We start from the raw sequence: 24,662 nt of genomic DNA on the forward strand, positions 1-24,662 counted from the left end.
CTGGGCTGGTATTTCATTATGGTTTCAGGATTGGCATTTCCCTCATGACTAGCCATGCTGAGAATCTTTTCATGTGTTTATTGGTCATTTGTATATCTTTTTTGGAGAATGTCTATTCAAGTATTTTGCCTAATTTTAAGTAGGGTTGTTATTTTGTTGTTGAGCTGTAAGAGTTCTTTATATATTTTGGCTACTAGGCCTTTATATATATAGATGATCTGTAATTATTTTCTCCCATTTTGTAGAATGTCTTTCATTTTTTTCAATAATGTCCTTTGATGCACAATTTTTTTTATTTTTTATGAAGCCCAGTTTCTTTCTTTTCTTTTCATATTCCTATTTTTGGAATCCACTGCTAAATCCAAGGTCATGAAGATGAATCCTTGTTTTCTTTTTTTTTTTTAAGATTTTATTTATTTATTTGACAGACAGAAATCACAAGTAGGCAGAGAGGCAGGCAGAGAGGGAGGGGGAAGTAGGCTCCCTGCTGAGCAGAGAGCCCGATGTGGGGATTGATTCCAGGACTGTGGGATCATGACCCGAGCTGAAGGCAGAGGCCTTAACCCACTGAGCCACCCAGGTGTCCCAAACCTTTGTGTTTTCTTCTAGGAGTTTTTACAGTTTGGGAGCTTATATTTAGGTTCTGGATCCATTCTGAGTTAATTTTTTTGTAAAGTATAAAGGAGGGGGTCCAACTTGGTTCCTTTGTGGATATCCAATGGTCCCAGCACCATTTGTGGAAAGGATTCTTCTTTCCCCACTGAATGGTTTTGGCACTCTCATCAAAAATCAAATGGTCTTCAAATCAAATGTATAAATCAAATGTACAGGTTTGTTTCTAGACTCTCAATTCTATTCAACTGTTCGATGTGTATACCCAGGCCAATAACACATTGTTTTTATTCTTGGAGTTCTGTGGTACAGGTGAAGTTGTTGTTTTGTTTTGTTTTTAAGATTTATTTATTTATTTTAGAGAGAAAAGGGGAGAGAGGCAGAGTCAGAGAGAGAATTTCAAGCAGAGTCCCCGTTGAGTGTGGAGCCCGAGTGGGGCTCGATCTCATGACTCTGAGATCGTGACCAGAGCTAAAACCAGGAGTCAGGTGCTTAAAAGACTGAGCCACCCAGGTGTCCCTGTAGTAAAAGTTTTGAAACTGCAAGTGTGAGTCCCTCTACTTTGCTCTTCTTTTGCAATATTATTTTGACAATGTGGGCCCTCCTTGGCTATCTATACAAGTTTAATAAAAAAGACAACAGCAAAATATTAATGTGTTTTCCTGGTTTAGCTTTAAAATACGTAAATGCTACCAATTTAAGCTTTTATAAAATCATATTGAAACAAGTAATTTTTTTGATACAAATAATTTAAAAAAAAAATACAGAACCTCTACAAATAAGATATATTGTCAAGTAAAAAGAACAGGGCAGGACACTGTGGAGAGTTTGCTGCCAATGAAATTTAAAAAAACAACATACTGCTCTGTACAGGGCATAACCCTGGAGAAATACCCATAGAAATGCTCAGAGCACATGGCTCCTGGGAAGCTGGGTTGCGAGGGGACTACTTCCCCTGTAGTTCTCCCAGACTACTCTCCCTGACTACTCTTTTGATCTTTTTGAATTTTTATAAATTGTATATGCACACAGACTTAGAACTTGTCATTAAAAACCCAAGCTCTCCATTGGAACAGAGAACATACATCTTCACGGGGCTAACGAAGCTTCTGGAGGAATGATGGGGCTGGGTCCTGCAGGAAGGGGTTTTCGTCCCCTCCCTGGGTCCCTGCGTGAGCTGTGACACCTACTTATGAAACAGGAGCCTCTGTGGAAGATGAAGCCAGTGTGGCCAACAAGCAGTGCTGTCTGGATGTGCTGCTAATTGGCCCCACAGGGACCATTTTATCCAAATGAGTTCATCAACCAGGCAGCATATGGTCACCTATCAAAATTACGGTTTGATTAAATGGTTTACTAATATTTTATAGCTCTTACTATTTATATTTAGTCCAGATGGAGAGAAAATATCAGCTTTATTGATTAGCTCTTTCTCTAAATGTCAAATGGAGGGGGGAAAAATGAAATCCAGTGCTCTAATAAATTTTTTTGTTGCCTTGGTATTTAGCTGCATTTTAAAACATTATAAAGCTTAGGAATTCATACATGGATATATAAAAAAGTAATTCCTGGTAAAATACAGAACAATCATTTCTTCTAGAACTTGTCACTGTGACATGTGTCAGTTCTAATCAATCAAAATGCAATTTCCCCATAATTATGCACAGAGTGAAAAGAACTTAGGAAATATTTAATAGGCAGAGGCTTATCCCAGTGACTGACAACTACAGTAGGAAATCCACATCTTATTCTACAGAAAGCAAATTCAAGCTTGATGAAAGTTCTCTAACTTCAAAAATAACAATTTACTCTCCATTAACCAAAGAACCTATCACGGAGCATAGGAAAATTATTTCCGTTTGCCTCAAATTAGAAATATTTCAGAAGAAAAATGGCCTACTGAGTCGAGCATTAAATATTCATGAAAAGGATATCTTCAAAGAGATTAATAATTATAAATGCTGTGCCCAACATATGAATATACAGCCCTCCCAGGAAAAATGTCCAGAGGCCCAGGAGGAGCAAGACTTCCAAGCTAAACAATGACTTCAGGGAGTTCAGGTGAGACAGTAGGTAAAAGGCCAAGATCATTCTTCCTTTTAGTCCGCAGTTACTGCGTGCCCTTCCTCCTCCAAATTCTCCCACTTCAGAAAAAGATACCAGCTCATGTTCATTCCCAGCAAGACAGTGGGAGTCATCCTAAACCCTTTCCATCAGGTCAATCATTATTTGGTCCCTAAAAAGTGCCAACTTCTGCTAACCCTGAATATCTTATGAAACCCATCCTCTTATTCCCTTCCCTAAGCCCAGTTCCCGCCTTTCTACTCTCCATCCTGCCATAACAGTGACCTCAGACACATTTGATTGTTACTTTCTCTGCTTAAAATGTTTCCATGGTGACTTTCCGCTGCCTACAGTATGTGGCTGACATTATAGGGGGCACTCAAGAAGGGTCCTGGGGGACATGGCACACATGTACCTAAGCACTCGCCACTGTGTCTGCTGATGCAGGCTCCTGTGAAAACACTCCCTTCCCTTTCCTTCCATCGACGACCTCCTTCCTACTCACTTTCTGAGGCTCAGCTCAGGCAGCCTCCCCAGCTTCCCAAATCCCCATGTGGGGCTGAGAGACCCTCTCCTCACACAGTGTCCTGACTCCATCACAGCGCTGGTGAGGTACCAAACTGCTTCTGAATCCCTCATCAAATCATATGTTCCAAGAAGACAAAAGCCATGTCTCAGTATTTCTGCAGCGTCCCTAAAAAGGCTTACATGGGCTCTGGAGCACAATGATCAGTCACGGCATTGAACTGAATGAAAGCTGTTGTATAAGCAGGTGATCAGAGTTGAATATGTAATTCACTTTAAATGCATCTGGGTTATTGTAAAAAAAAAAAAAAAAAAAAAAGTGTATCATGAAAAACTAGAAGACTGTTTAAAACATGAGCTTAACCTAAAATCTTCAATCTGCCATTCCTGGGGGGGGAGGGTTTGTTTGTTTTTTGTTCCAGGTGGTAATTTACTGAGAAAAATAAAGTTTTACTCATCTATATTTTGCATCAGAAGGATTGGGGATAGTAGGGCAAATAAATCCACACAGCTTGAGCTCACATTTTTTTAAAAAAAACATCTATTGGAAGCAACTATGTAAATATATTAGCTTCTTGCCCTACAAAATATTTAATAATGATAATTCATGAATTTCGTAATTTCGTGAACTGGTTTTTTCTTTCTCCCCTGGCCATGAACTGGCCTTTAAAATACAGGTATTGGGACGCCTGGCTGGCTCAGTTGGTTAAGCATCTGCCTTTAGCTTGGGTACTGGGATGGAGCCCCGCATTGGGCTCCTTGCTCAATGGGGAGCCTGCTTCTTCCTCTCCTTCTCCCTCTGGCCCTACCTCCTGCTCATGCTCCCTCATACTCTCTCAAAAAAAAAAAAATTTTTTTTTTAAATATATGTATTTTTTAAAAGTTGGGGTAACCTATAAAAGTTGACTCCATTTCCACATTTGGGTCATGGCAGCTGGACCATGGCAACCCGAATGACCACACAGCAATGAAGAAGCACAACATGAGATGAAGAAAGAGAACATTCAGGTCTGAGTACAGGGCAAAATGTGAACCTCAGGCCTACTCATACCGAGAGGGGTTTCTAAAAACGCACCCAGAACCTTTTAAAAACAAGAGATTTCACAATCCTTATAAAGGAAAAAAATCCCTCTACCTTTAAAGTGAAGTAAAATGTTCTTTTCAAAATAAGTAGAATACAAAAGTTATACACTAAAATATCATTATTATCACTAGCCCAAGAGAGCGGCAATCCACCCTTCATATTCCCGCTGGATGTACAAAGAACTTGAGGTCCTGCCCTCCCTTCATCTGGGCCGTTTCTCAGGCTACACTTGTAACCTGGAGGGATGAGATAATGTCTTCCGCGGACAAGGGGGCAGGCTGGCCGGCCTGTGTGCTCCAGGCTGCAAGAACACAGCTTCTCCCAAGCTTAGCGCTGCTTGTGGGGCAGGGGGTTACATCATCCAGGGTGACATTAGCTTGTCAAGACCCTGCACCATTTTTCACTCTGTGATGCTGAAACAAAAAAACCGTCGCTGGTCACTGCGGTGTCGCTTACCGGATCGAGGTTCTTAAACAGCAGGATGTCCTTGCAAGCCTCTTGCAATCGATTTCTTTGATCATCAGTTTTGGGATGTATAATCTAAAACCAAATTAACAAACACATCAGTCTACTTGTCTTATGATAGGCATAAAACTTCCCCGCAGGACGTCGGAGGGAAGAACTGTCAGTGCTGAGGTCTGCTTTGGGGGAGCAGACGCGAGCTCTCAGCCCCCTGAGTGAGGGAAAGTCATGCAGCTTTGTCTGGGGCGGAGGTGCAGCCTTATCCGCAGCATGCCTGACAGCTTTTCCATCAAGTGCTCCCCCGGGTTAGCAAGTTCATTTTGTAAAGGGCTGTGATCACCTATTCACTGAAGACCCCAAGACCCCTGGCTGGGGGACAACCGGGTGCAACCGCTATGCTGACGGTCTGGAGGACTGTCTTCATTCTGTTTTGTTTTGTTTTTTAAAAGGTTTTTTATTTATTTCACACACAGAGAGAGATCACAAGTAGGCAGAGAGAGAGAGGAGGAAGCAGGCTCCCCGCTGAGCAGAGAGCCCGATGCGGGGCTTGATCCCAGGACCCCGGGATCCTGACCTGAGCTGAAGGCAGAGGCTTTAGCCCACTGAGCCACCTTGGTGCCCCAACCTTCATTCTGTTTAATACTCTCCTGATACTAATACTGTTCCGTACTCCGCCACTGAATGCGACAGTCTTTCAGGAGGGGGCTCTTTCCTTTGAAACGTGACAGGCTCTCGAAGCCAGTAAATTCTTACACATATAGGGCACTAGATGTTAAATACATTTTTACATACGACACCACCCCCACGGAGGGCGGTTTTCCGAAGGGAGCGAGTCAACACAGGGTGACGTACTAAGAGAGTGTGGATTTGAGGAAAGATGAACCCAACAGTCCTGGTGTGCTCAATTTAGAATGAGCTCGAAGAAAACCGGAGTAGTCTCTTCTTCCTAAAGTGTCATTCAAGGAGAGTGAAGACCGACTGAATGCCCTCCGTAAGTGTGGCATGTCACCTCTCCAGAGTCCCCTTTGACCAACAGAAGGTGCAACCCACTTGAGCCAAAAGGCCCATTCTTTTGCAAACACTGGTAGTCCGTAACTATAAAAGAGTTGAGAGGCAAGAGACAGCCACCCTCCTGGACCGCCGAGCGTGGAACATCCTGGATGTTCCGAGCACAGCTGTGGCTGCTGCCAGCATGTGTCCCAGCTCCTCTGTCCCTGGCCCCACCAACAGAGCAGCTGGAATTGGGCTGTGGGGGGGTTCTGTGCCCATGAATATACCAGGACCCACAATGGGAAATTAGAATCAGCATTTCAAACCCATCTCAGGTGGCTAAAAATTAATGAAAATCATAGGCCCAAGATGAATAAAGGAAATTCATAGTATTCAGGTGTACACCTTGTTTTACTGATGTCACCTTAGCGAGCCTCACAGCTGGGATGTGTTTGTGAATCGGAGGTAAGTGGCAACACTGTGCTGAGGGAGGGCCATTTTTCCAGCAGCATTTGCTCACTTCACCTCTCTGTGTTACATCTTGGTAATTCTTGCAATATTTCAGACCTTTCCATTATGACTGTGCTGGTTATGGTGATCTGTGATCAGTTATCAGGACTTGCTGAAAGCTCACATGATGGTTAGCATTTTTTAGCAATAAAGTGTGTATATGTGTGTGTATAAATATATATATATATACATACATTTTTTTTTAAAGATTTTATACATTTATTTGACAGACAGAGATCACAAGTAGGCAGAGAGGCAGGCAGAGAGAGGGGGGGGGAAGCAGGCTCCCTGCTGAGCAGAGAACCTGATGTGGGGCTCCATTCCAGGACCCTGAGACAATGACCTGAGCCAAAGGCAGAGGCTTAACCCACTGAGCCACCCAGGCGCCCCTCTTCTTTAATCATTCTTAGCGCCATCTTGCACCTGCTTTACTTGTTAACAATTTAAGTCTTCACTCTGTGGGAACCCCTCACACAACAGCTTTTCCTCTTTTCTCTCTCTCCAACTACTGGGCGTGCGAATGCATCAACCCTTTTCAGTGATGGTTCTCAATCCTGCCACCGCTGCTGTGGTCTCTGGCTCCCCCTGCTTTCCATTCTCCCTCTGTCCCCTCTCCCCAGCCTTACTCCTTGGTGCCCAGAGCCTTCTATCTTTTACAGACCCCGCATTAAAATCCTGCTCTGTGTTCGGGAGTCAGAAACCAGGTGACTCCTCGAGGCTTTAATGCTTCTGCCCTGTAACCAAGCGCTCAAAAGATGCTCTTCCACTTCTAAGACTCTCGTTTTTTTCTGTTTGATTTGGTGGGATCCCACATAGGTCTGCACCTGGATAACTAAGGGTGTGACCAAACAGTACACCCAAATGCGATTTTCATTACACTAGAAGTCACTCTGTTTTTTAAAATTAAATTTTATTTATGATTTCAGGGTAAAAATCTTATTTGTTAAACCAGTAATTATGCAGCATTTATTATGTGCCAGGCACTGGTTTAAGGGCTTTAAAAATATCCTTTTATCCTAGTAACTGACCCCATGAAGCGAGTAATAATTTATGCTAAGTAAAATCAGTCGGACAGAAAGAAAAATCCTGTATGATCTCATACGTTAAAACGAACTTGCCCAAGTCATTTCTTCGGTGTCAGAAAGTTCAGAGCTGCAGAGCTAGGATTCATCCCAGCCAGGCTGGATATAGTATTTATGGTCTCAACCAGGGTCAGCAAATTGTGGCCTGAAGGCCAAGTTTCTTTCTGCATGGCCCTTACACTAAGAATGATTTGGAGAAAAAAAGCAGAAGAATTAATACTTCTTGACATGTGAATATAATAAATTCAAATTCAAGTGTCTATAATAAAGGTTTTTGGGTCTTTGATTTTGGTTTTCTTTCTTTTTTTTCTTAAAGTAAGCTCTACACCCAACATGAGGCTTGAACTCATGACCCCGAGGATCAAGAGTTGCACATGGAGCTGAATGAGCCAGCCAGGTGCCCCCAGAAATAAAGTTTTAACGGAACATAGCCACACTCATCAATTTATGTATTATCCACGGCTGTTTTCAAGCTACAACAGCAGAGCAAGTAGCTTGGACAGAAACTGTACGGCCCCTCAAACACTAAAATATTTATTACCTAGAAAGGAGAAAATTTTTCAGTTAAAGAAAAAAAGGTTTACAGAAAATGTTTGCCAGCTCCTGCTCTAAAGCTCTGGTGTCTTTCATTTAAAAAAAATTAGAAAACCAATTCATAAATAAAATTTATATAGACATTTTCTCCAAAGAAAACACCGCAAATCTATTCTGCTAAGCAAGGCATATCTGTACAAGATAGTTTCCTATTTGTCCACACAGAGCTGAAGGTAGCCTTTAAAAAATTCAAATCAGAACACCTGGATGGATTTCATTGCATTTACTGCGCATTAAATGCCCGTCCTTCCTTCGCCACCATCACTTCAGCCATGCAGTCCACAGCCACACCTGCCTGCACTCAGAACTGCCAAGGGCTCTCACGCTGGGGCACTGGGGCCAAGCCGAAACTGGCTCCTGGGCTTTGTGGCAAGGTTCCCCTTCGCCACCTTCCGGGTCCCACCTCAAGGAGACATCTTGCAACTAGTCCATCTAATTAGGGACCCTGTCGACATGGGGTTTGGTTTTATTTTACCATCCTGTGGGCACTTGATATCTTGTACCTGTTCATTAATTTACTGGCTTGTTGTTTAATTCTGCTATTAGTCTCTGTGCCCCAAGATAGTAGGGACTTTTCCTACAGTACTCACCCCTAAAATTCCTAGCACCCGGCCAGGCATACAGAAGGCACTCCCCCAAAATTTTGAGGAGTAACATCACAAAGAAATGATCCGTTCTTAAAATTACCAGCTCTTTTCTACCAGAAGAGCTACATGTTAGATGTGTATATATAATTCTTATATTTTCATTTATTTTTTTAAAGATTTTTTTTTTTTTTAAATAATCTCTACACTCAACACGAGGCTTGAACTCACAAACCCGAGATGGAAAGTTGCATGCTCCACTGACTGACACCGCCAGGCAACCCTATATCTTCATTTATTAAAGGTAGAATCTAATTTGTGATTTTTCCAAAATCCATCTTTTTTTTTTTTTTTAAGATTTTACTTATTTATTTGACAGAGAGAGATCACAAGTAGGCAGAGAGGCAGGCAGAGAGAGATGGGGGAAGCAGGCTCCCTGCTGAGCAGAGAGCGTGATGCGGGGCTTGATTCCAGGACCCGGAGACTATGACCTGAGTGGAAGGCAGAGGCTTAACCCACTGAGCCACCCAGGCACCTCCAAAATCCATCTTAAGTATTTAAAATTTCTTCGAATTCGTATCAAAGAATACTTATATTAATCTGAGACTTAAGGATTTGATACATGGTCTGTGAAATATAAAATGTTCAAATGAAATGGCACTTTATCAAAATATATGTTTTCCTTACAAATTTTCCAATATATGCTTACAGCCAATTAATTCTGAAATCTGTAAGAATAATTTCCAAGGGCTATGGTGCAATTTGCCGTGTAGTATCTATGACCAAAAAAATAGTGCAGTTTTTGGTAACATGTTTAGACTGTTAGTTTGACTGTTCTGTCAAACTAATGGAGAACCTGAAGCACTTAATAATTATAATAAATAAATTGGAAAAAAACTATTAAAAGTAAGATGGAGGGTGTTGGAGGGGACAGCTCCCGCAGTGAATGCCCAGCTCATAAAGATTCATCCTTCTCTAGGAACTGCCTTCATTTAAAAGTGGTGTCTGGTAGCCAAAGGTTGCCCTTGTCCCTGGTCCTCCCAAAGCTGGGTCCATGAGAAATTCTCCCAGGGAAACTAAGACTTCCAGCTCAGAGTCCCAGCATGAAGAACCACTGGCAGCCAAGTGTCTTTCTAAGACAACACTCTAAGTACTGCACCACAGCTATGGAAGGTCCCCAGAGGTGGGCTTGCTCTGGCCCACCAGCCACAGCTTGGGTTATTTTGATTTTTTCCCAATTCTTTCTGGAATTCTATAAGATTTCAAAGGATATGTCCAAGAATTTTCTTCAGTATTTTCTCTTTTTAAATTTTTATCTCAATGTGATTGGATTCTTTGACATAGCTAAATGAATCTTAACAAGTACCACCTCCCCAACAAGACAGTTAGGAATTAACTGGAGTGACCCAGCCAATCACTTTACCTATCACATAGATCAAAATGGGACGCCTGGGTGGCTCAGTTGGTTGGACGACTGCCTTCGGCTCAGGTCATGATCCCGGAGTCCCGGGATCAAGTCCCACATCAGGCTCCCAGCTCCATGGGGAGTCTGCTTCGCTCTCTGACCTTCTCCTCGCTCAGGCTCTCTCTCCCTGTCTCTCTCTCAAATAAATAAATAAAATCTTAAAAAAAAAATGGTAGCTAATAGTCTGAGTCTAGGAGATACGGTATATATACATATTTTTTAAGATTTTATTTATTGACAGACAGAGATCACAAGCAAGCAGAGAGGCAGCAAAGAGAGAGGAGGAAGCAGGCTCCCCGCTGAGCAGAGAGCCCGATGAGGGGCTTGATCCCAGGATCCTGAGATCATGACCTGAGCTGAAGGCAGCGGCTTAACCCACTGAGCCACCCAGGCACCCCAACGGTATATTGTTTTTAAACCGTACTTTTGAAATGTTATTCAATTTAGATTCTCACTAAATTAAACCAGCCCATCATACACCTCAATTACTAAGTTTTACCATGTACACCTTAATATGCAAATATACTCTTCAAAGTCACTCATTGTTTCTGCTAGATACATAAATCAAAGACACAATGGGGACAGCCTAGTTTTTACGACTACATCAAGTACTAACAGCATGCTATACGTTAGTAAAAACTTAATCCTAAGGAAACATAATTTCAGGCCAGAATTTATAGACATTATCAAATTAATTTCTGTTCTGGTAGCAAACAGTGAGCTCCCCCCACACTGCTGGTGGCAATCCATACAGGTATGGGAACTGAAATGGGATTTCCTTCCAGACCTTCAAGATAAGATTCCTGGTCTTTCAACCACTGGATTTTATATCAATTTCAGGGAGCTTCATGATGTAATGACTTAGGGACACAGTATTCTCTTTTCCATATTAGAACTCAATCTTAGTTAAGTATTTGTCAGAGCTACAGAAATAAATTTTTGTTTATCATTTGAGTCCAAACAGAAAACAGGCACTTTTGCCAAGAAAGTACTCAAAAAAAAAAGGTAAATTATTACTTTCCCTTTTCAGGCACAGTTATCTCTTAATTTAGTTTACTTTTTACTAAATAAATAATAGGTGAAGGGAGGACATAGTTTAAAAACTGCTTCAAACAACACTGGACAAATTCTTACAAAAACATTATGACCTTCAAGAAATCAGTTTCTGAGCAAACTATTAGATTCATAGATATCAAAGAGTTAGAACTTTTATACTGGTACTTTAGATATAATTCTACTGTGATTTTTGTTTGTTTCAGAATAAGCTTCTTTTGTTATAAATTAGTAGGAACAGAAAGAAGGCTTTCCCTAGTATTTTTCTTTCTTTTTTTTTTTTTTAAAGATTTTATTTATTTATTTGACAGAGAGAAATCACAAGTAGATGGAGAGGCAGGCAGAGAGAGAGAGAGGGAAGCAGGCTCCCTGCCGAGCAGACAGCCCGATGCGGGACTCGATCCCAGGACCCTGAGATCATGACCTGAGCCGAAGGCAGTGGCTTAACCCACTGAGCCACCCAGGCGCCCATCCCTAGTATTTTTCTTTACTAGAAACTCTATCAGAAAAATAGCATTAATGCTACGAGAAAGATAGCTAACAACATTTTCCATCACCAGGCTGTATTTTTGTAAAAGAAATAAAACCACAACTACAGTGAGTTTTTATGTTCATCCTTCCTTTTATCCAAAGAACAAGATCTTTCTCTTTGGAGAAAAGTAATTCTATAGAACTTGAAGTAGAAGGAAGCTATCAGAGAGAAGAGTAGAAAAGAAACAGTCAAAATAATCCATTATGCTTCTTGTCAATCTATATGCCTGTTAACCTCTTTCTAAAATCATATTCCTAGTCTGATACGGGAGTATAATTTAAAATTAATTTATTAAGGAATTTACATACCCTGGACTCTGCATCATCTTCTTCTTCATCAGGATTATAAGCTTCTGCACATACTATAAAAATAAAAATGGACATTTAAAAGATTATTCCATCAAGAAATATACTAAAATAAATATACCTTAAAAATTGATAAACAAAAAGAGAACCATGGTATAAAACATTAATTCATTTCATCCAGGGCAAGGCATCTAAGCTCAAAAGATGATTCCCTATTGGAATTTATAATGACTTTATTTAAAATATAAAGCTGCACTTTAAGACAATGACAATTGCTTTCTGCTTTCTGTTATAAACATAGCTTCACCTCCTCTACCTTCGTTTCTAAGCTATAGAAATGCATGACATCCAAAAATTACTTCAAGAACGGACCAAAAAGCCTAAGTTTGCTATGAAATGATCAGTTTAATCATAATTATGAGCACCTTTCATATATTATTCCTAAGCCAATCTTCCAAGAGCAAATAGGTTAAATGTGTTCATATTTCTTCCTGGCCTTTATTTTGAGTGGATTTCATACAGCATATATAATGTTAAAACTTGCTTTTTTCATTTAACACTGTAAGAATTCACGTGCCATTAGAAACATTTTGCAAAAATTGTGTTTTATTTATTTATTTTTAAAAGATTTTATTTATTCATTTGACAGAGAGAGATGACAAGCAGGCAGAGAGGCAGGCAGAGAGAGAGGAGGAAGCAGGCTCCCCGCTGAGCAGAGAGCCTGATTTGGGGCTTGATCCCAGAACCCCGGGATCATGATCCGAGCCGAAGACAGTGGCTTAACCCACTGAACCACCCAGGCGTCCCATTGCAAAAATTGTTTTAAGGACGGCTGATTGTTTACCATAAGCTGGAATTAACCACTCCCTTAATGCTAGACACTTGGCTGGCTTCTATTAAGATAAGCTTGCAATAAACATCTTCATGCATAAATATTTGTCTACATTTCAGATTATGCTACAGGAATTATTTCCAAATGTTATTTTTGGGGGCTAACAGATATGACAAGTTTTAAGGTGTACTTATTACCAAGCTTCCTTCTAGAAGGACTACACCCATCCACTGTCAAATGTGTAAAAAGATTCCTCTAGGGCGCCTGGCTGGCTCAGTGGGTTAAGCCGCTGCCTTCGGCTCAGGTCATGATCTCAGGGTCCTGGGATCAAGTCCCGCATCAGGCTCTCTGCTCAGCGGGGAGCCTGCTTCCCTCTCTCTCTCTCTCTGCCTGCCTCTCCGTCTACTTGTGATTTCTCTCTGTCAAATAAATAAATAAAATCTTTTAAAAAAAATTAAAAATAAATAAATAAATAAAGATTCCTCTAAATTAGACAATAGAAATGGATGTTACTGCTTAAATCTTTGCCAATTTAGATGAAAAAAATTACTGAAATTTTAAAAAATTATTTTGAATTTGAACTATGTTCCACTGTTTATAAACTGGCTGTATTTCTTTGTCTTTAGAGGAATCTCGGTATGCATTTGATTTTCTTTTTGGTTTATACCAGTTTCCTAACAGTACTTTGTTGTATTTCTCATGATCATTTTATCCAGTTTCCTTTTTCACTACAACTACCAAGTTGTTATAGGTTATACATGCTAATTTTTAATGCAATGAGATCAAGGAAGAAAATTCCCCAATATGATTTAAACTCAAAAGTAAACATCACAAAAACACCACTGGTTTTGAGCTAGGAAGCTCCTTCTTTGTTTGCAAATCTAAAGATTCCTTCTCTTTCATTTTTTTAAAAGTAGATTTTTTTTTTAAACATTTACCCTTTAATTCATATGGACTGTACTCTGCCAGGGATGTAGAAATTTAAGGAAGAGGGATCAGCGACAAGCTGACAAATGTCTTTCCAGAAGCCTCAGGATGGCACAAAGAGTACTATCATTAGTACTAGTACTGCCATTAAGATTATAAAACCTGACATTGGCTTTCTTGTCTCCAGGCGCTGCTCTATCTACACACTCCACACACACTCCTGTGTATCCACACACACTCGTGGCCAGTGAGTGAGGGACTCTTAACCAGGGCCAATTTTGGCCCCCAGTGGACAAATGACAACATCTGAGGACATTTCAATTGTTACAGCTGTGGGACTGATGGGGAAGCCACTGGTTACGTCAACGATTCTGACGAACATCCTACAATGCCAGGGGCAGCTCCCGTCCCAGCAACCTACGACCACTGGCTCAAAATGTCCACAGTGCTGAGGGTGAGAAACACTAACCTACTGTCTATTTCCTCATTCAGTCTCACAACAACCCTAAGACAGACAGGTTTCCTTTCAGTACCTGACAGATGAAAGACTAGAGCTTATGTATCTTGGCCCGGATCACACATTCTAGGAGGACAGGACCAGTATCGGATCCCAGCAGGGTCTGGCTGAACCCAGAGCCCTTGTTCTTAACTCCTGTTGTGCCCTTGACTCTGGTGAATTCACCAGCATCAAGGCTGGACTTCAGCCGTCAGGCTCAGAACCGAGCAGAAGGAGACATGTCTCTCACGGGCAGGATCCCGTTAAAGAACCTCACTGAGGAATATCACCAGAATGCCAATTTAGTAACTAACTCCCTGAATCAAGTATGGAGTCAGCATGAGCAGCTCTCTCCCTGCAGGAAGACCACGCATGAAGCCAAGTCACAATTAAAGGGTTGCCTACTGAGAAAGAGGTGGGAGGAAGAGATTATTTGTCTAATAAAACGAATGTTAGGTGGCATCAGTCTGGGACAGCTTGAGCCTTCCACACACACCATACAGATGGTCCTGCTCATGGGGCCCAGATACTTTAATCCTGTTGGCTCCAACTTCCCAGAAAGCATGAGGACATGTACTTCTTTAAAGCTTGGCTCCGTGACTTGGTTTCCGTAGATGACCAGTCTCACGGGCAGGACGGCTACCTAATTATCAGGGCTCGGTACAGAATGAAAACACAGCCCCATGTTCAAAAATTCAGAATTTCAAGAGGGCACCAAGAGAACATTAGGACCAAACTCGGGGCCCCTGTGAACAGGGGGCCCAGGACGACAGCCCTGCTAATAGGATCAACATATTCAACGAGGTGTTAGAGTAGGTAAGACACTTGAGTGTTGATCTTAAATTTTAATTCACAGAGGGAAACCTTCATTGCTCTAAGTTCTAAGCTCCTATACTCTGACTAAAAATCACGAGGAGTAAGACTCCATTGTTTTTCTGAGTAACTTATCAATGTCCCAGTGTTATTTGTTCCTTAACACCCTTCTCATGTGTGGTGTCCACGGTATTACTTACTTGTTTCTCGGTGGCCCATTTCATTGAACTACTACTGTGCCGGGATTACCAGGATTTAGTTCCTGGCAAGCAGGTGCAGCGTTTCACTACCTTCCAGTCTGTCTACCGCCACCTCCGACAGCGAGAGCAAAATACAGCACCTGCAGGCGTGGACACTGCCGTCTTCCCTCGGGTTGGAACTCCTGCCGCAGCCTCCTTTCCAAGCCATCCCTTCTCTCCAGCCCCAACTAGAAAGTCAGGACAAGAGCCTCACCTCCTCAGAGCTAAGTTAGGAAATCCCACTTTCTGTGCTCCCCTGGCCTCTGTATCCCAGTGCCGTGGGCAGAGCTCGTTCTTGTCTCTCCCCACACTGTACTCCCTCGAAGTGGTTACTGTGTGTTCGCCCTCGAGGCTAAGACTCACAGCCCTTCAGGGACTAACTGTGTGCTCCCGGTCCTCTGTTTCCCTACCACTGACCTGGCTCAGTGCACACTTTTTGAATGAATGCCTGATTAATGAACAAACAGGCCTGCAAGGTCCTTGAGGGCAGAGATGGTATCTTGTTTAAATACCTCCTGACAGTCTACCTGGATGATCGACTCTGAATCACAAGTTGAATGAATAAAAAGTTGTCTAACACCATTTGTCCAAGAAATAGAAACAGAGTAAAATGAGAACCTTTTGTCTTGTTGCACCAAGGAGCCTGGCACAGAGCCTGGAAGCTCCATAACTCTCTGTACAAGGAACGAATGCATGAGACGTTCTATCCCCGGAAGGACCCTCAAACGAAAGCCTCCAGAGAATATGAGCTGCTTTGTATTCTTTCTAAAATGTATTTACCCAGTCCCTCCTGAGCAATGTGAAATTGAGCCTGAAACTATATACCCCCTTCTTGGTTTGGCAATAACACAGTAGTGAAGGACAGAGCCTTATTCTTTGAGCGAACCCTATATTAAGGTTTCCCTGTTATGTTTGCATGTATCTATTTGAAAATACATCAGTCATCTAGAATGGTCCAAGAATTTAAGTCAATTCCCACACTGTTCTGCGACAGGCATGCACTGTGTGGCCAGAAACCTGTCACAGTTGGCAGGAAAGAACAGGGAAGGGAGAACCATATTGACTCTGCATTTTCCGGGGCTTGGGCCTCGATGTTTTCATACAGTAAGTGTGTGTGCATGTGCGCCTGCGGGCGCGCGCGCACACACACACACACACACACACACAGCTGTTGACCCCTGCACACTTGTACAATGTAGAGTTAGGGTATGCAGACCCCCTACACAGCTGAAAATCCACATGTAACTTTTGACCCTCTGAGGACTTAACTACAAAGAGCCTACTGCGGATCGGAAGTCTTACTGATAACATAAACAGCTAACACGTTTTGTATGTTATATGTGTTACATATTGTAGTCTTGTAATGAAAAAGCCTAGAGGAAAAAATGCTACTGAGAAAATCTTAAGGAAGAGAAAATGTATTTACAGTACTATACGGTGCCTACTGAAAAAGAAATCCACGTATAAGTGGACCTGTGCAGTTCAAACTATGTTGCTTGAGAGTCCACTGCAGTGATAGGCAAGGGTAAGGGATTTTTTCCTATCAGGACACCAAATACATGCTGGCTTTTTCCCAGCAGCACTCCTCCGACTCTCTGACACCCAATGGGCTGGCTCACAATTCTGTGTGATTGACACGATCTACCTGAAGTTAGTGTCAGGTCCCACAAGTCAAAGGGCTCAGGCTGGCAGGACCACCTCCACTTCAGATGCCAATCTCAAATCCCAGGCCATCCACACACCTGAACAGCCAGCACTGAGGGTTCTCATGACCCCTTCCCTCTGGTTCCATAATTCACTAGAATGACTCACAGAACTCAGGAAAGTACCTTCCTTGCTCTTACAGGTTTGCTCTAAAGGTAACAACACAAGAAAAGTCAATGGAAGAGAGACACAGGATGAGGCATGGGGGAGGGGCAGAGAGTCTCCAAGTCCTCTCTCAGTGCACCTCCCAGTACCCCAATGTGATCACCAATCTGGAAGCTCTCCTAACCCTCTCCTCTAGGGTTTACAGAGGCGCAACTGATTAAATCATTGGCCAATGACAATTAACCCAATCTCCAGCCTCCCTCCCTTTCCCAGGGCTAGAGGGGATAGGGCGGAAAAGTTCCAAGCTTCTAATCAAAGTTTGGCCTTTCTGGGAACCAGCCCCCATTCTGATGCTATCTAGAAGCCCCTCGGCCAAGAGTTATTGAGCACCAAAGAAATTCTCACACTCAGGAGAATGTAAGGGTTTCAGGAGATTTAGGGACCCAGGACAAAGACCAAGTACCCTTCTTATTACACCATGCAGGGGTTAGTTATAGCAACTCCCAGGGGTACTATACTTTGTTGGTAACGTATAAAAACTAGTACGAACAGCTCTGCCCTGGACCAGTTTACATAACCCATGCTAGCTCTCGGGCTAACAGAGCATAAAGGAACCAGCCTGAACTCCACCAGCCACTCCACTGGGCTTCAGCACCTGGCACAGAGCCTTGTGCACAGTACACCCTCAATAAATATTTGCCAAAGGAGCAAAAAGCAAACGTGGCCTGTACAGAAAAGCTGCATGGTTTATAAGCTTTTAACCTAGGGGGGGGGGGGGAACCTGACTTCTGGAAAGTATAAAAAATTTACTTTTCTAATGTTCTCAATACACTAAGATTTTAGCATACTTATTTAAATGGTAATCAGCTAAAAAGAAAGCTATGATAAAAGCACAGGTGTATTAGACAACAGAGTTCTGCTTCAATACGGTTAGACTTGGCTTATTGAAGTGGAAATGCCCGCCTACAAATGGAAAAAAAAATTTACCTTTACAAATACGAGTTTAAGGCATGCATTCTCAAGCAAAATCAGTTGGAGGAGGCAACAAAAACTTGGTCTCTCTCTTTTTTTAGGGGGGTGGATAAAGCACATATATGTACACAGTACAGAAACAGATACACAGTACATATGTGGCATTAAAATCTCACTGCGGGGATGAGAGGGATGAGGAGAAAGAGCCTGAAAAGACCTGGGGGAGAGCCAATAATAAAAGTAAGACCAAGAAACACTGGGATATGATGCACTAGTTCCAGCGAAGTAAAGGGAAAAGACGACACAGTGACAGTCAAGAGGCTGTCCCCTCCCCTGCCTCATCCACACATCTGTCCAGGAAGTGTGCTGTACGTCTGCTCTGACACACTGGTGACGATCCTAACTTCGAACTCACAGAGCAAAAGCCTTTGGACATGACCCCAATAGAGAAGTTCACATTTTGATCCCAAATCACATTCAAGCAAAAGGACCCACTGGAATTCTTACTTATCATTAAAAAAAAAAAAAAAAGTCTGTGGAATTTGGGAGATGATGCAGCATGAAAGAATGCTGGAGAAGCACAAAGGAGAAAGCAGTGAGCAACGGCTCAGAGGACAGAGAAAGCTGCAGAGAGAGAGAAACCCGCAGGCAGCTAAGAAGCACCGGGAACAAGTCTGAGAGCAGACGGCTTTGTCCGTTGCGGTATTTCCAGGGGTAGAACCATGACCGGCACACAGTAAATCATTAGCAAAAATGGTGGAGGAAAGGTATGACTTTCTTTTGATCTTGGACCTAGGGAAACTGCCTGTGTCGGGGAGGCTGGCTCTTACTACAGTAACAAGCATCCCCGGATTGCAGGGACTTCAAACAGAAGTGTACCTCTTGCTCACAAGGTATGTCCGTCACAGGACAGTGGCACTTTGCTCCATGTCGTCTTTGCAAGGGCGGCGGGCTGAAAGAGCTGCCACCATCTGGAGTGTCGCCAGTCCCCAAGACAGCAGCAAATTGCTCACTGGCCCCTGATGGGTTCAAGATAGAGCACCCCAAAACACCGCACCTCATGTTGACCACCCACAAATCAGCAGAAGAAGGAAGGTCACTCTGACCTCCTGTACCCTGCCCTCTATCCCAGTCGTCTCCCATGGGAAAGACACTGTCTCTGTACCAGGAGGAAGGGGACATCCTTAACACCAGGGACAAGAAGTTAGGGCCGACAAGGCTGTATAAACAACACTTACCACTTACTGCCACGAGCCCAAACCCCTTTGTCGTATCAATCCTTCACAGATTTGTTGTTGCCCAAGAGATATAAAAGCCTCCTGCTCTAGTCACTTGTTTGGGTCTTCATTTTCTTGTGAAGGACCCCATAAACAGGTAAAAATTCCATAAAATGTGTGTAAGTTATTTTGTTATTCTTATGTCAGTTTCTTAGACCCAACCAGAGAGCCAAAGAGGGTGCAGGAGAATTTTTCCTCCCCTGGACCCCTAAAGCCTCTGCTGGCAAGCGGTATGTGTCCACTCTGCCAAGAAGTAACATATAATCACAGTTCATAGGACAAGTGATATGGCCATTCCTAACTTTAAGGACAGAGGGACATGTATCTCAGCAGGTGTTCAGAGGAGAGAAAACCAGAATATTGTAAAGAGTCCTATGACCAACACAACCACCTGATGGCCCTAAGCTCAAACAGTCCTCTCTACCAGGGGCTTATAAGCAGAATGGAGAGTACTGAATTTGACCATATGATTTACCTAAAAATAGGGAAAATGTACTTAGTTTAAAAATCTACAGACTCGGGGCGCCTGGGTGGCTCAGTGGGTTAAGCCGCTGCCTTCGGCTCAGGTCATGATCTCGGGGTCCTGGGATCGAGTCCCGCATCGGGCTCTCTCTGCTCAGCAGGGAGCCTGCTTCCTCCTCTCTCTCTCACTGCCCACTTGTGATTTCTCTCTGTCAAATAAATAAATAAAATCTTAAAAAAAAAAAAAATCTACAGACTCTTTGGTGAGTGCTGATTCACAGACCTGTACCCCTGGGGATAAAAATACATGTTTATAAAAAACTAAAAATTAAAAAAAAAAACATCTACAGACGAAGGCTCATAAACTCTGAACAGAATCATTAAAATTTCCTTAAAACTGCCTTCCAAATAATTCATTGAATATTTAGTCACTGAAAATTTCACTTAATATTTTATGATTTGCTGCATCGAAATATTAAATTATTATAATCTACCATTACTGCCTACATTTCAGCTACAAAAAGAGCAATATAAACCTTTGTTCAGGTAGGTTCCTGAATCACCCCCAACGTATAACTACCAATCCTAAAAAATGGCTATAAATGTTTTCCTGTTATTTTTACTATGAAATAGCCTATTGTCACAAAAGCACTTTAGCTATGCCATATATTTTACTCAACTGCCCTGATTCATTACAAACCCACTGATTTTGTTGCCCTTTAACAAGAGAGATATTTAGGGGCAGGTGGGTGGTTCAGTTGGTTAAGCACCTGACTCTTGATTTCAGATCAGGTCATGATCTCACGGTCAAGGTATCAGGGTTGTGAGATCGAACTCCACAGAAGGCTCCACAAGCACGGACTCTGCTTAAGACTCTCTCTCCCTTGGAAAAAAAAAAAAAAAGATTCTCTCCGTCTCCCTTTGCCGCCCCTCTCCAGCATGTGTTCTCTCTAAAAAAAAAAAAAAAAAATCTTAAGGAGAAAACCCAGAGAGATATTTAGAGTAAGACTTCATAACTTACCAATTCATTTCTATGTTTTTGTTTCTAAAAACAATTTCCCCCATCTGTATACCACTCCTCTTTAAGTGACTGTAAATCAAGAACTATTCACACCCACAAATATACCATCGTGCACTGGACACCAGGGGAACAGTGTCACTGAGATACATAGATGAGCACAATAGAGAGCTTCAAACAAATGAGAATTTGTCCATCGTTTGCCATTTCCCTATGATTAAAGCTATGGAAACCAAAACACTCCTTAATCTGTTCAAAATATGTATGAATTTTTCTTCAAAAAATAACTCCAAAGGAACAACAAAGTCCTAACTATATTAGAACCTGTATACATATGGTAGATGAGTTTTTATTCTAGGCTTGGGCTCCAAAATATTTTAAAACTTTAGTTATAAAGTATGTGGGTTCAATCATTGGATCCATCCCCAATCCACTGTCTTTCCACTACATGCTCTACACGTATGTATTCAGTCCCTGAATCCATCACCTCTTTTATTATAAAATCAATTCATTTATAAGGACAGTACAATTAAGAGGACAAAGCATTCAACAGGTTTATAAAAAGAATCATGTCAACATGGTATGTTTCCGAATATTCTACGTAATACCACTGTTCATACCCTGTGCGAAGCCTGTGGGACTCAGAGAATGGCGGAGAACCACGTGAGCCCCCACTTCCTCTCACGTGGAACAGTGGTCCCCCTATAGCTATTAATGCTCCTTTCATTAGTTAAGGACGGAAGGAAACTTAGCAATGTGCAAGATCCAGGAAATGGTGCGTACATGTAATCTAAGGACCCAACATATGGGTATTTTCCAAATAATACATTCCAAGTGAATTTTCTTTAAGAGAAAGAATAAAAACTTACAAATGACCATTAATATTTGAAAGTCCATGTATGTGTTTACTATTAATCACCATAATTCTCAATGATATTCTCCAGAACTACTGAGTAGTGATGGTAGGTAGATCCATTTGTTTTAGAGGACAGCACTATAATAGAACTTACATTTGTGTTTTGTTAAAACAATCTAATGAGAACTTCTGAGCACTATATTTGATGACTATTATGAGTTTTCAGAAATTAATAGCCAAGGAGATATCAAAAAAGAATGCTCATGCTTTGATTAAAAGTCAACAAACAGGGCGCCTGGGTGGCTCAGCGGGTTAAGACTCTGCCTTCAGCTCAGGTCATGATCTCAGGGTCGTGGGATCGAGCCCCACATCAGGCTCTCTGCTCAGCGGGGAGCCTGCTCCCCCCCCCCTGCCTGCCTCTCTGCCTACTTGTGATCTCTCTCTGTGTGTCAAATAAATAAATAAATCTTTAAAAAAAAAAAGTCAACAAACAGCTTCCCAAGAATCTGCAAAATGCCCAACTCTTGTATTTTATTTTGGTCTGAGAACTTGGATTACATCAAGGAAATATGAATATAAATGCTAGTTGATAGTGGATGATATGCCTACATATATCAAACACAATTTTGCCTTTCAGATGCAGAACAGCTGGGGCTACTTAAAGCTTCTGAATAATTTTATCTGTTTATTGTTTTTGAGACTAATGATGCCTAACATGTACCTATGAAAAAATTAGAAGAGAAACACTAAGAGATTCTTCTCATTATTAATAAATTTTCAGAATCAGAACCATTTAACCAGTTGGGACTAAATATAGCCAGAATTATGGAAAAGGAGTTTGGTCAATCCCCAGCCTCCAGGTTTAGTAATAAAACTACCAAATGTGAGCATTAGGGGAATGTCCTTCAATCAAGTCTCTCTGGTCATTATCAGAAGTCTAATAAGAATTTCAATGCTATTTTAGAAAAATATGACCAAACTGTAACAAAACAGTACATATCAATACCCAAAGACTTAAAATATATGATCTATATTTACAAATACATGCAACTGAGTGTAGCTTATTCATTAAAGTCAAAAAAGAAATCCTTTTTTCTTTTTAAGATTTTATTTATTTATTTGATAGAGAGATCACAAGTAGGCACCGAGGCATGCAGAGAGAGAGGAGGAAGCAGACTCCCCCACTGAGCAGAGAGCCTGATGCGGGGCTCGATCCCAGGACCCCAAGGATCATGACCTGAGCTGAAGGCAGAGGCTTAACCCAATGAGCCACCCAGGTGCCCCTTGGTTTTGTTTTTTAAAGCAAGTTTCAAGACAGGTGCATGGTTTGAGCCCATGTAAAGGGTGCATTGATCTGGTAAGGCAGACATTGAACTCCGTTGTTTCTTGATGGTATGGTTGTGATCACTCTTATTTTGTACTTTCTTAGGTTCTCCTCATTTTCAACACAGAAAACACTGTACTTACAATCAGAAATAAAGAATTTTTTAAAAAAGAGATGATCATAAAACTCCCATTCACATCTCAAACATAAAAAGGGCTTAAAAACCTAGGAAAAGGTTATCCTGCTAATAATCAGTCTTTTAAAGGGATCCGATCCCCTGTCAGAATCACTTTTATAATTTAATACCTCTTAAAAACATAAGCTTCTACAACTGGCAGAATCAACCTACTAAAACTTATTCGAAAGTAGTCATGAGGGGCGCCTGGGTGGCTCAGTGGATTAAGCCGCTGCCTTCGGCTCAGGTCATGATCTCAGTGTCCTGGGATCGAGCCCCGCATCGGGCTCTTTGCTCAGCGGGAGCCTGCTTCTCTCTCTCTCTCTCTCTGCCTGACTCTCCGCCTACTTGTGATCTCTCTCTCTGTCAAATAAATAAATAAAATCTTTAAAAAAAAAAAAAAAAGAAAGTAGTCATGAAAAATAATCTCATCAACAGACTGTTTTATCACTGAAAGCTTTCTTTCTAACCTTTTCACATAAAACGAGAACACTGGCTTAATGTCTATCTCAGTCTTACAACAATAGGGCCTACTCTAAACCCTGAATGCTTAAAAAACCACCTCAGAGGACTGGTACCAGGAGAGTGAAGAGTATGCAAATCCTTACCTCAAAAGCAACGATCAAACAAGACAAGATATTCACAAAAAACCCCAAAATCATTGTAGGACTCTGGGGATCGATTAAAGGCACACAACAAGTGGAGAGACATTTATTCATATAAAACTAGTGAGCCTCAAGTTACAACAGTGGAAGCACACAGGAAAACACATGTGTGTTCCCTTACCTACACTACTACCACACTCAAAACACACCTGACACCAAAAATGTGGGTTTATTTCCACAATGATTAATTCTCCAACACCAGCTAGGTGTCCTACAATTCACTTCAGTTCTGCCACTATCTCCCTGGAGTTAACATCAGATGGCACAAAGCAAAGGTTCAGTCTCCCAAGACTGACCCCTCTAATGCAGACGCCCAGTGCAAGTAGGATGTACAAAGGTTACCCACAACTTGTCTGTCTTGCAGACTGCAGTTTGCCATGACCCCCTCCTTAGGGTCCATCACAGAACCCAGGAAAACTGTTTAGCAGTTTATCACATGATAAAGGATATAATAAAGGATACAGTTTAACAGCCAGGTGAAGAGATGCATAGGGAAAGGTCTGGAAGGGTCCCTATTGAGTCAGAGTGTGCCACCCTTCCAGCATGTAGATGTGTTCACCAAACCCTATACTTTGGGGATTTTTATGGAGCTTTCATCAAATAGGCATAATTGATCATAACCCAATCCCTAGCCTACCCTTTCCTCTTCCCAGAGGATGTAAGAGCTGAAAGTTCTAAATTTCTAATCATGGTTTGGTCACTCCGGTGACCAGCCCCCATCTGGATGGTGACCATCCAGAAGCCCACTAAAAGTCACCTTACCAGAACAAAAGACACTCTTATTGCCCGGGAAATTCCAAAGGATTTAGGAGCTCTGTGTGAGGAGCCCAAATCGAAAACCAAGTATTAGCACAAAAGATGCTCCCAGTGCTCTTATCACTTAGGAAACTACAAGGGGCATTTAGAAGCTCTGTGCCAGGAACTGGGGACAGAGA

At 41.9% G+C, this 24,662-nt stretch overlaps 1 protein-coding gene across 2 annotated transcripts in view; it reads right to left on the minus strand.

Moving 5' to 3' along the window:
- Positions 1 to 24,662, minus strand: part of PRKAR2B (protein kinase cAMP-dependent type II regulatory subunit beta) — a 90,761-nt gene that overhangs the window by 18,192 nt on the left and 47,907 nt on the right. For both annotated transcript variants that reach the window (XM_059170827.1, XM_059170829.1), the window contains exons 3-4: positions 11,866 to 11,918; positions 4,742 to 4,825 (exon numbers count right to left, since the gene is read on the minus strand). In XM_059170827.1, the coding sequence (XP_059026810.1) occupies positions 4,742 to 4,825; positions 11,866 to 11,918 (137 nt within the window). The remainder of the gene's footprint in view (positions 1 to 4,741; positions 4,826 to 11,865; positions 11,919 to 24,662) is intronic.

Source organism: Mustela lutreola, chromosome 4 (genome assembly GCF_030435805.1).
Source record: "Mustela lutreola isolate mMusLut2 chromosome 4, mMusLut2.pri, whole genome shotgun sequence".
Classification (NCBI taxonomy): Eukaryota; Metazoa; Chordata; class Mammalia; order Carnivora; family Mustelidae; genus Mustela; species Mustela lutreola.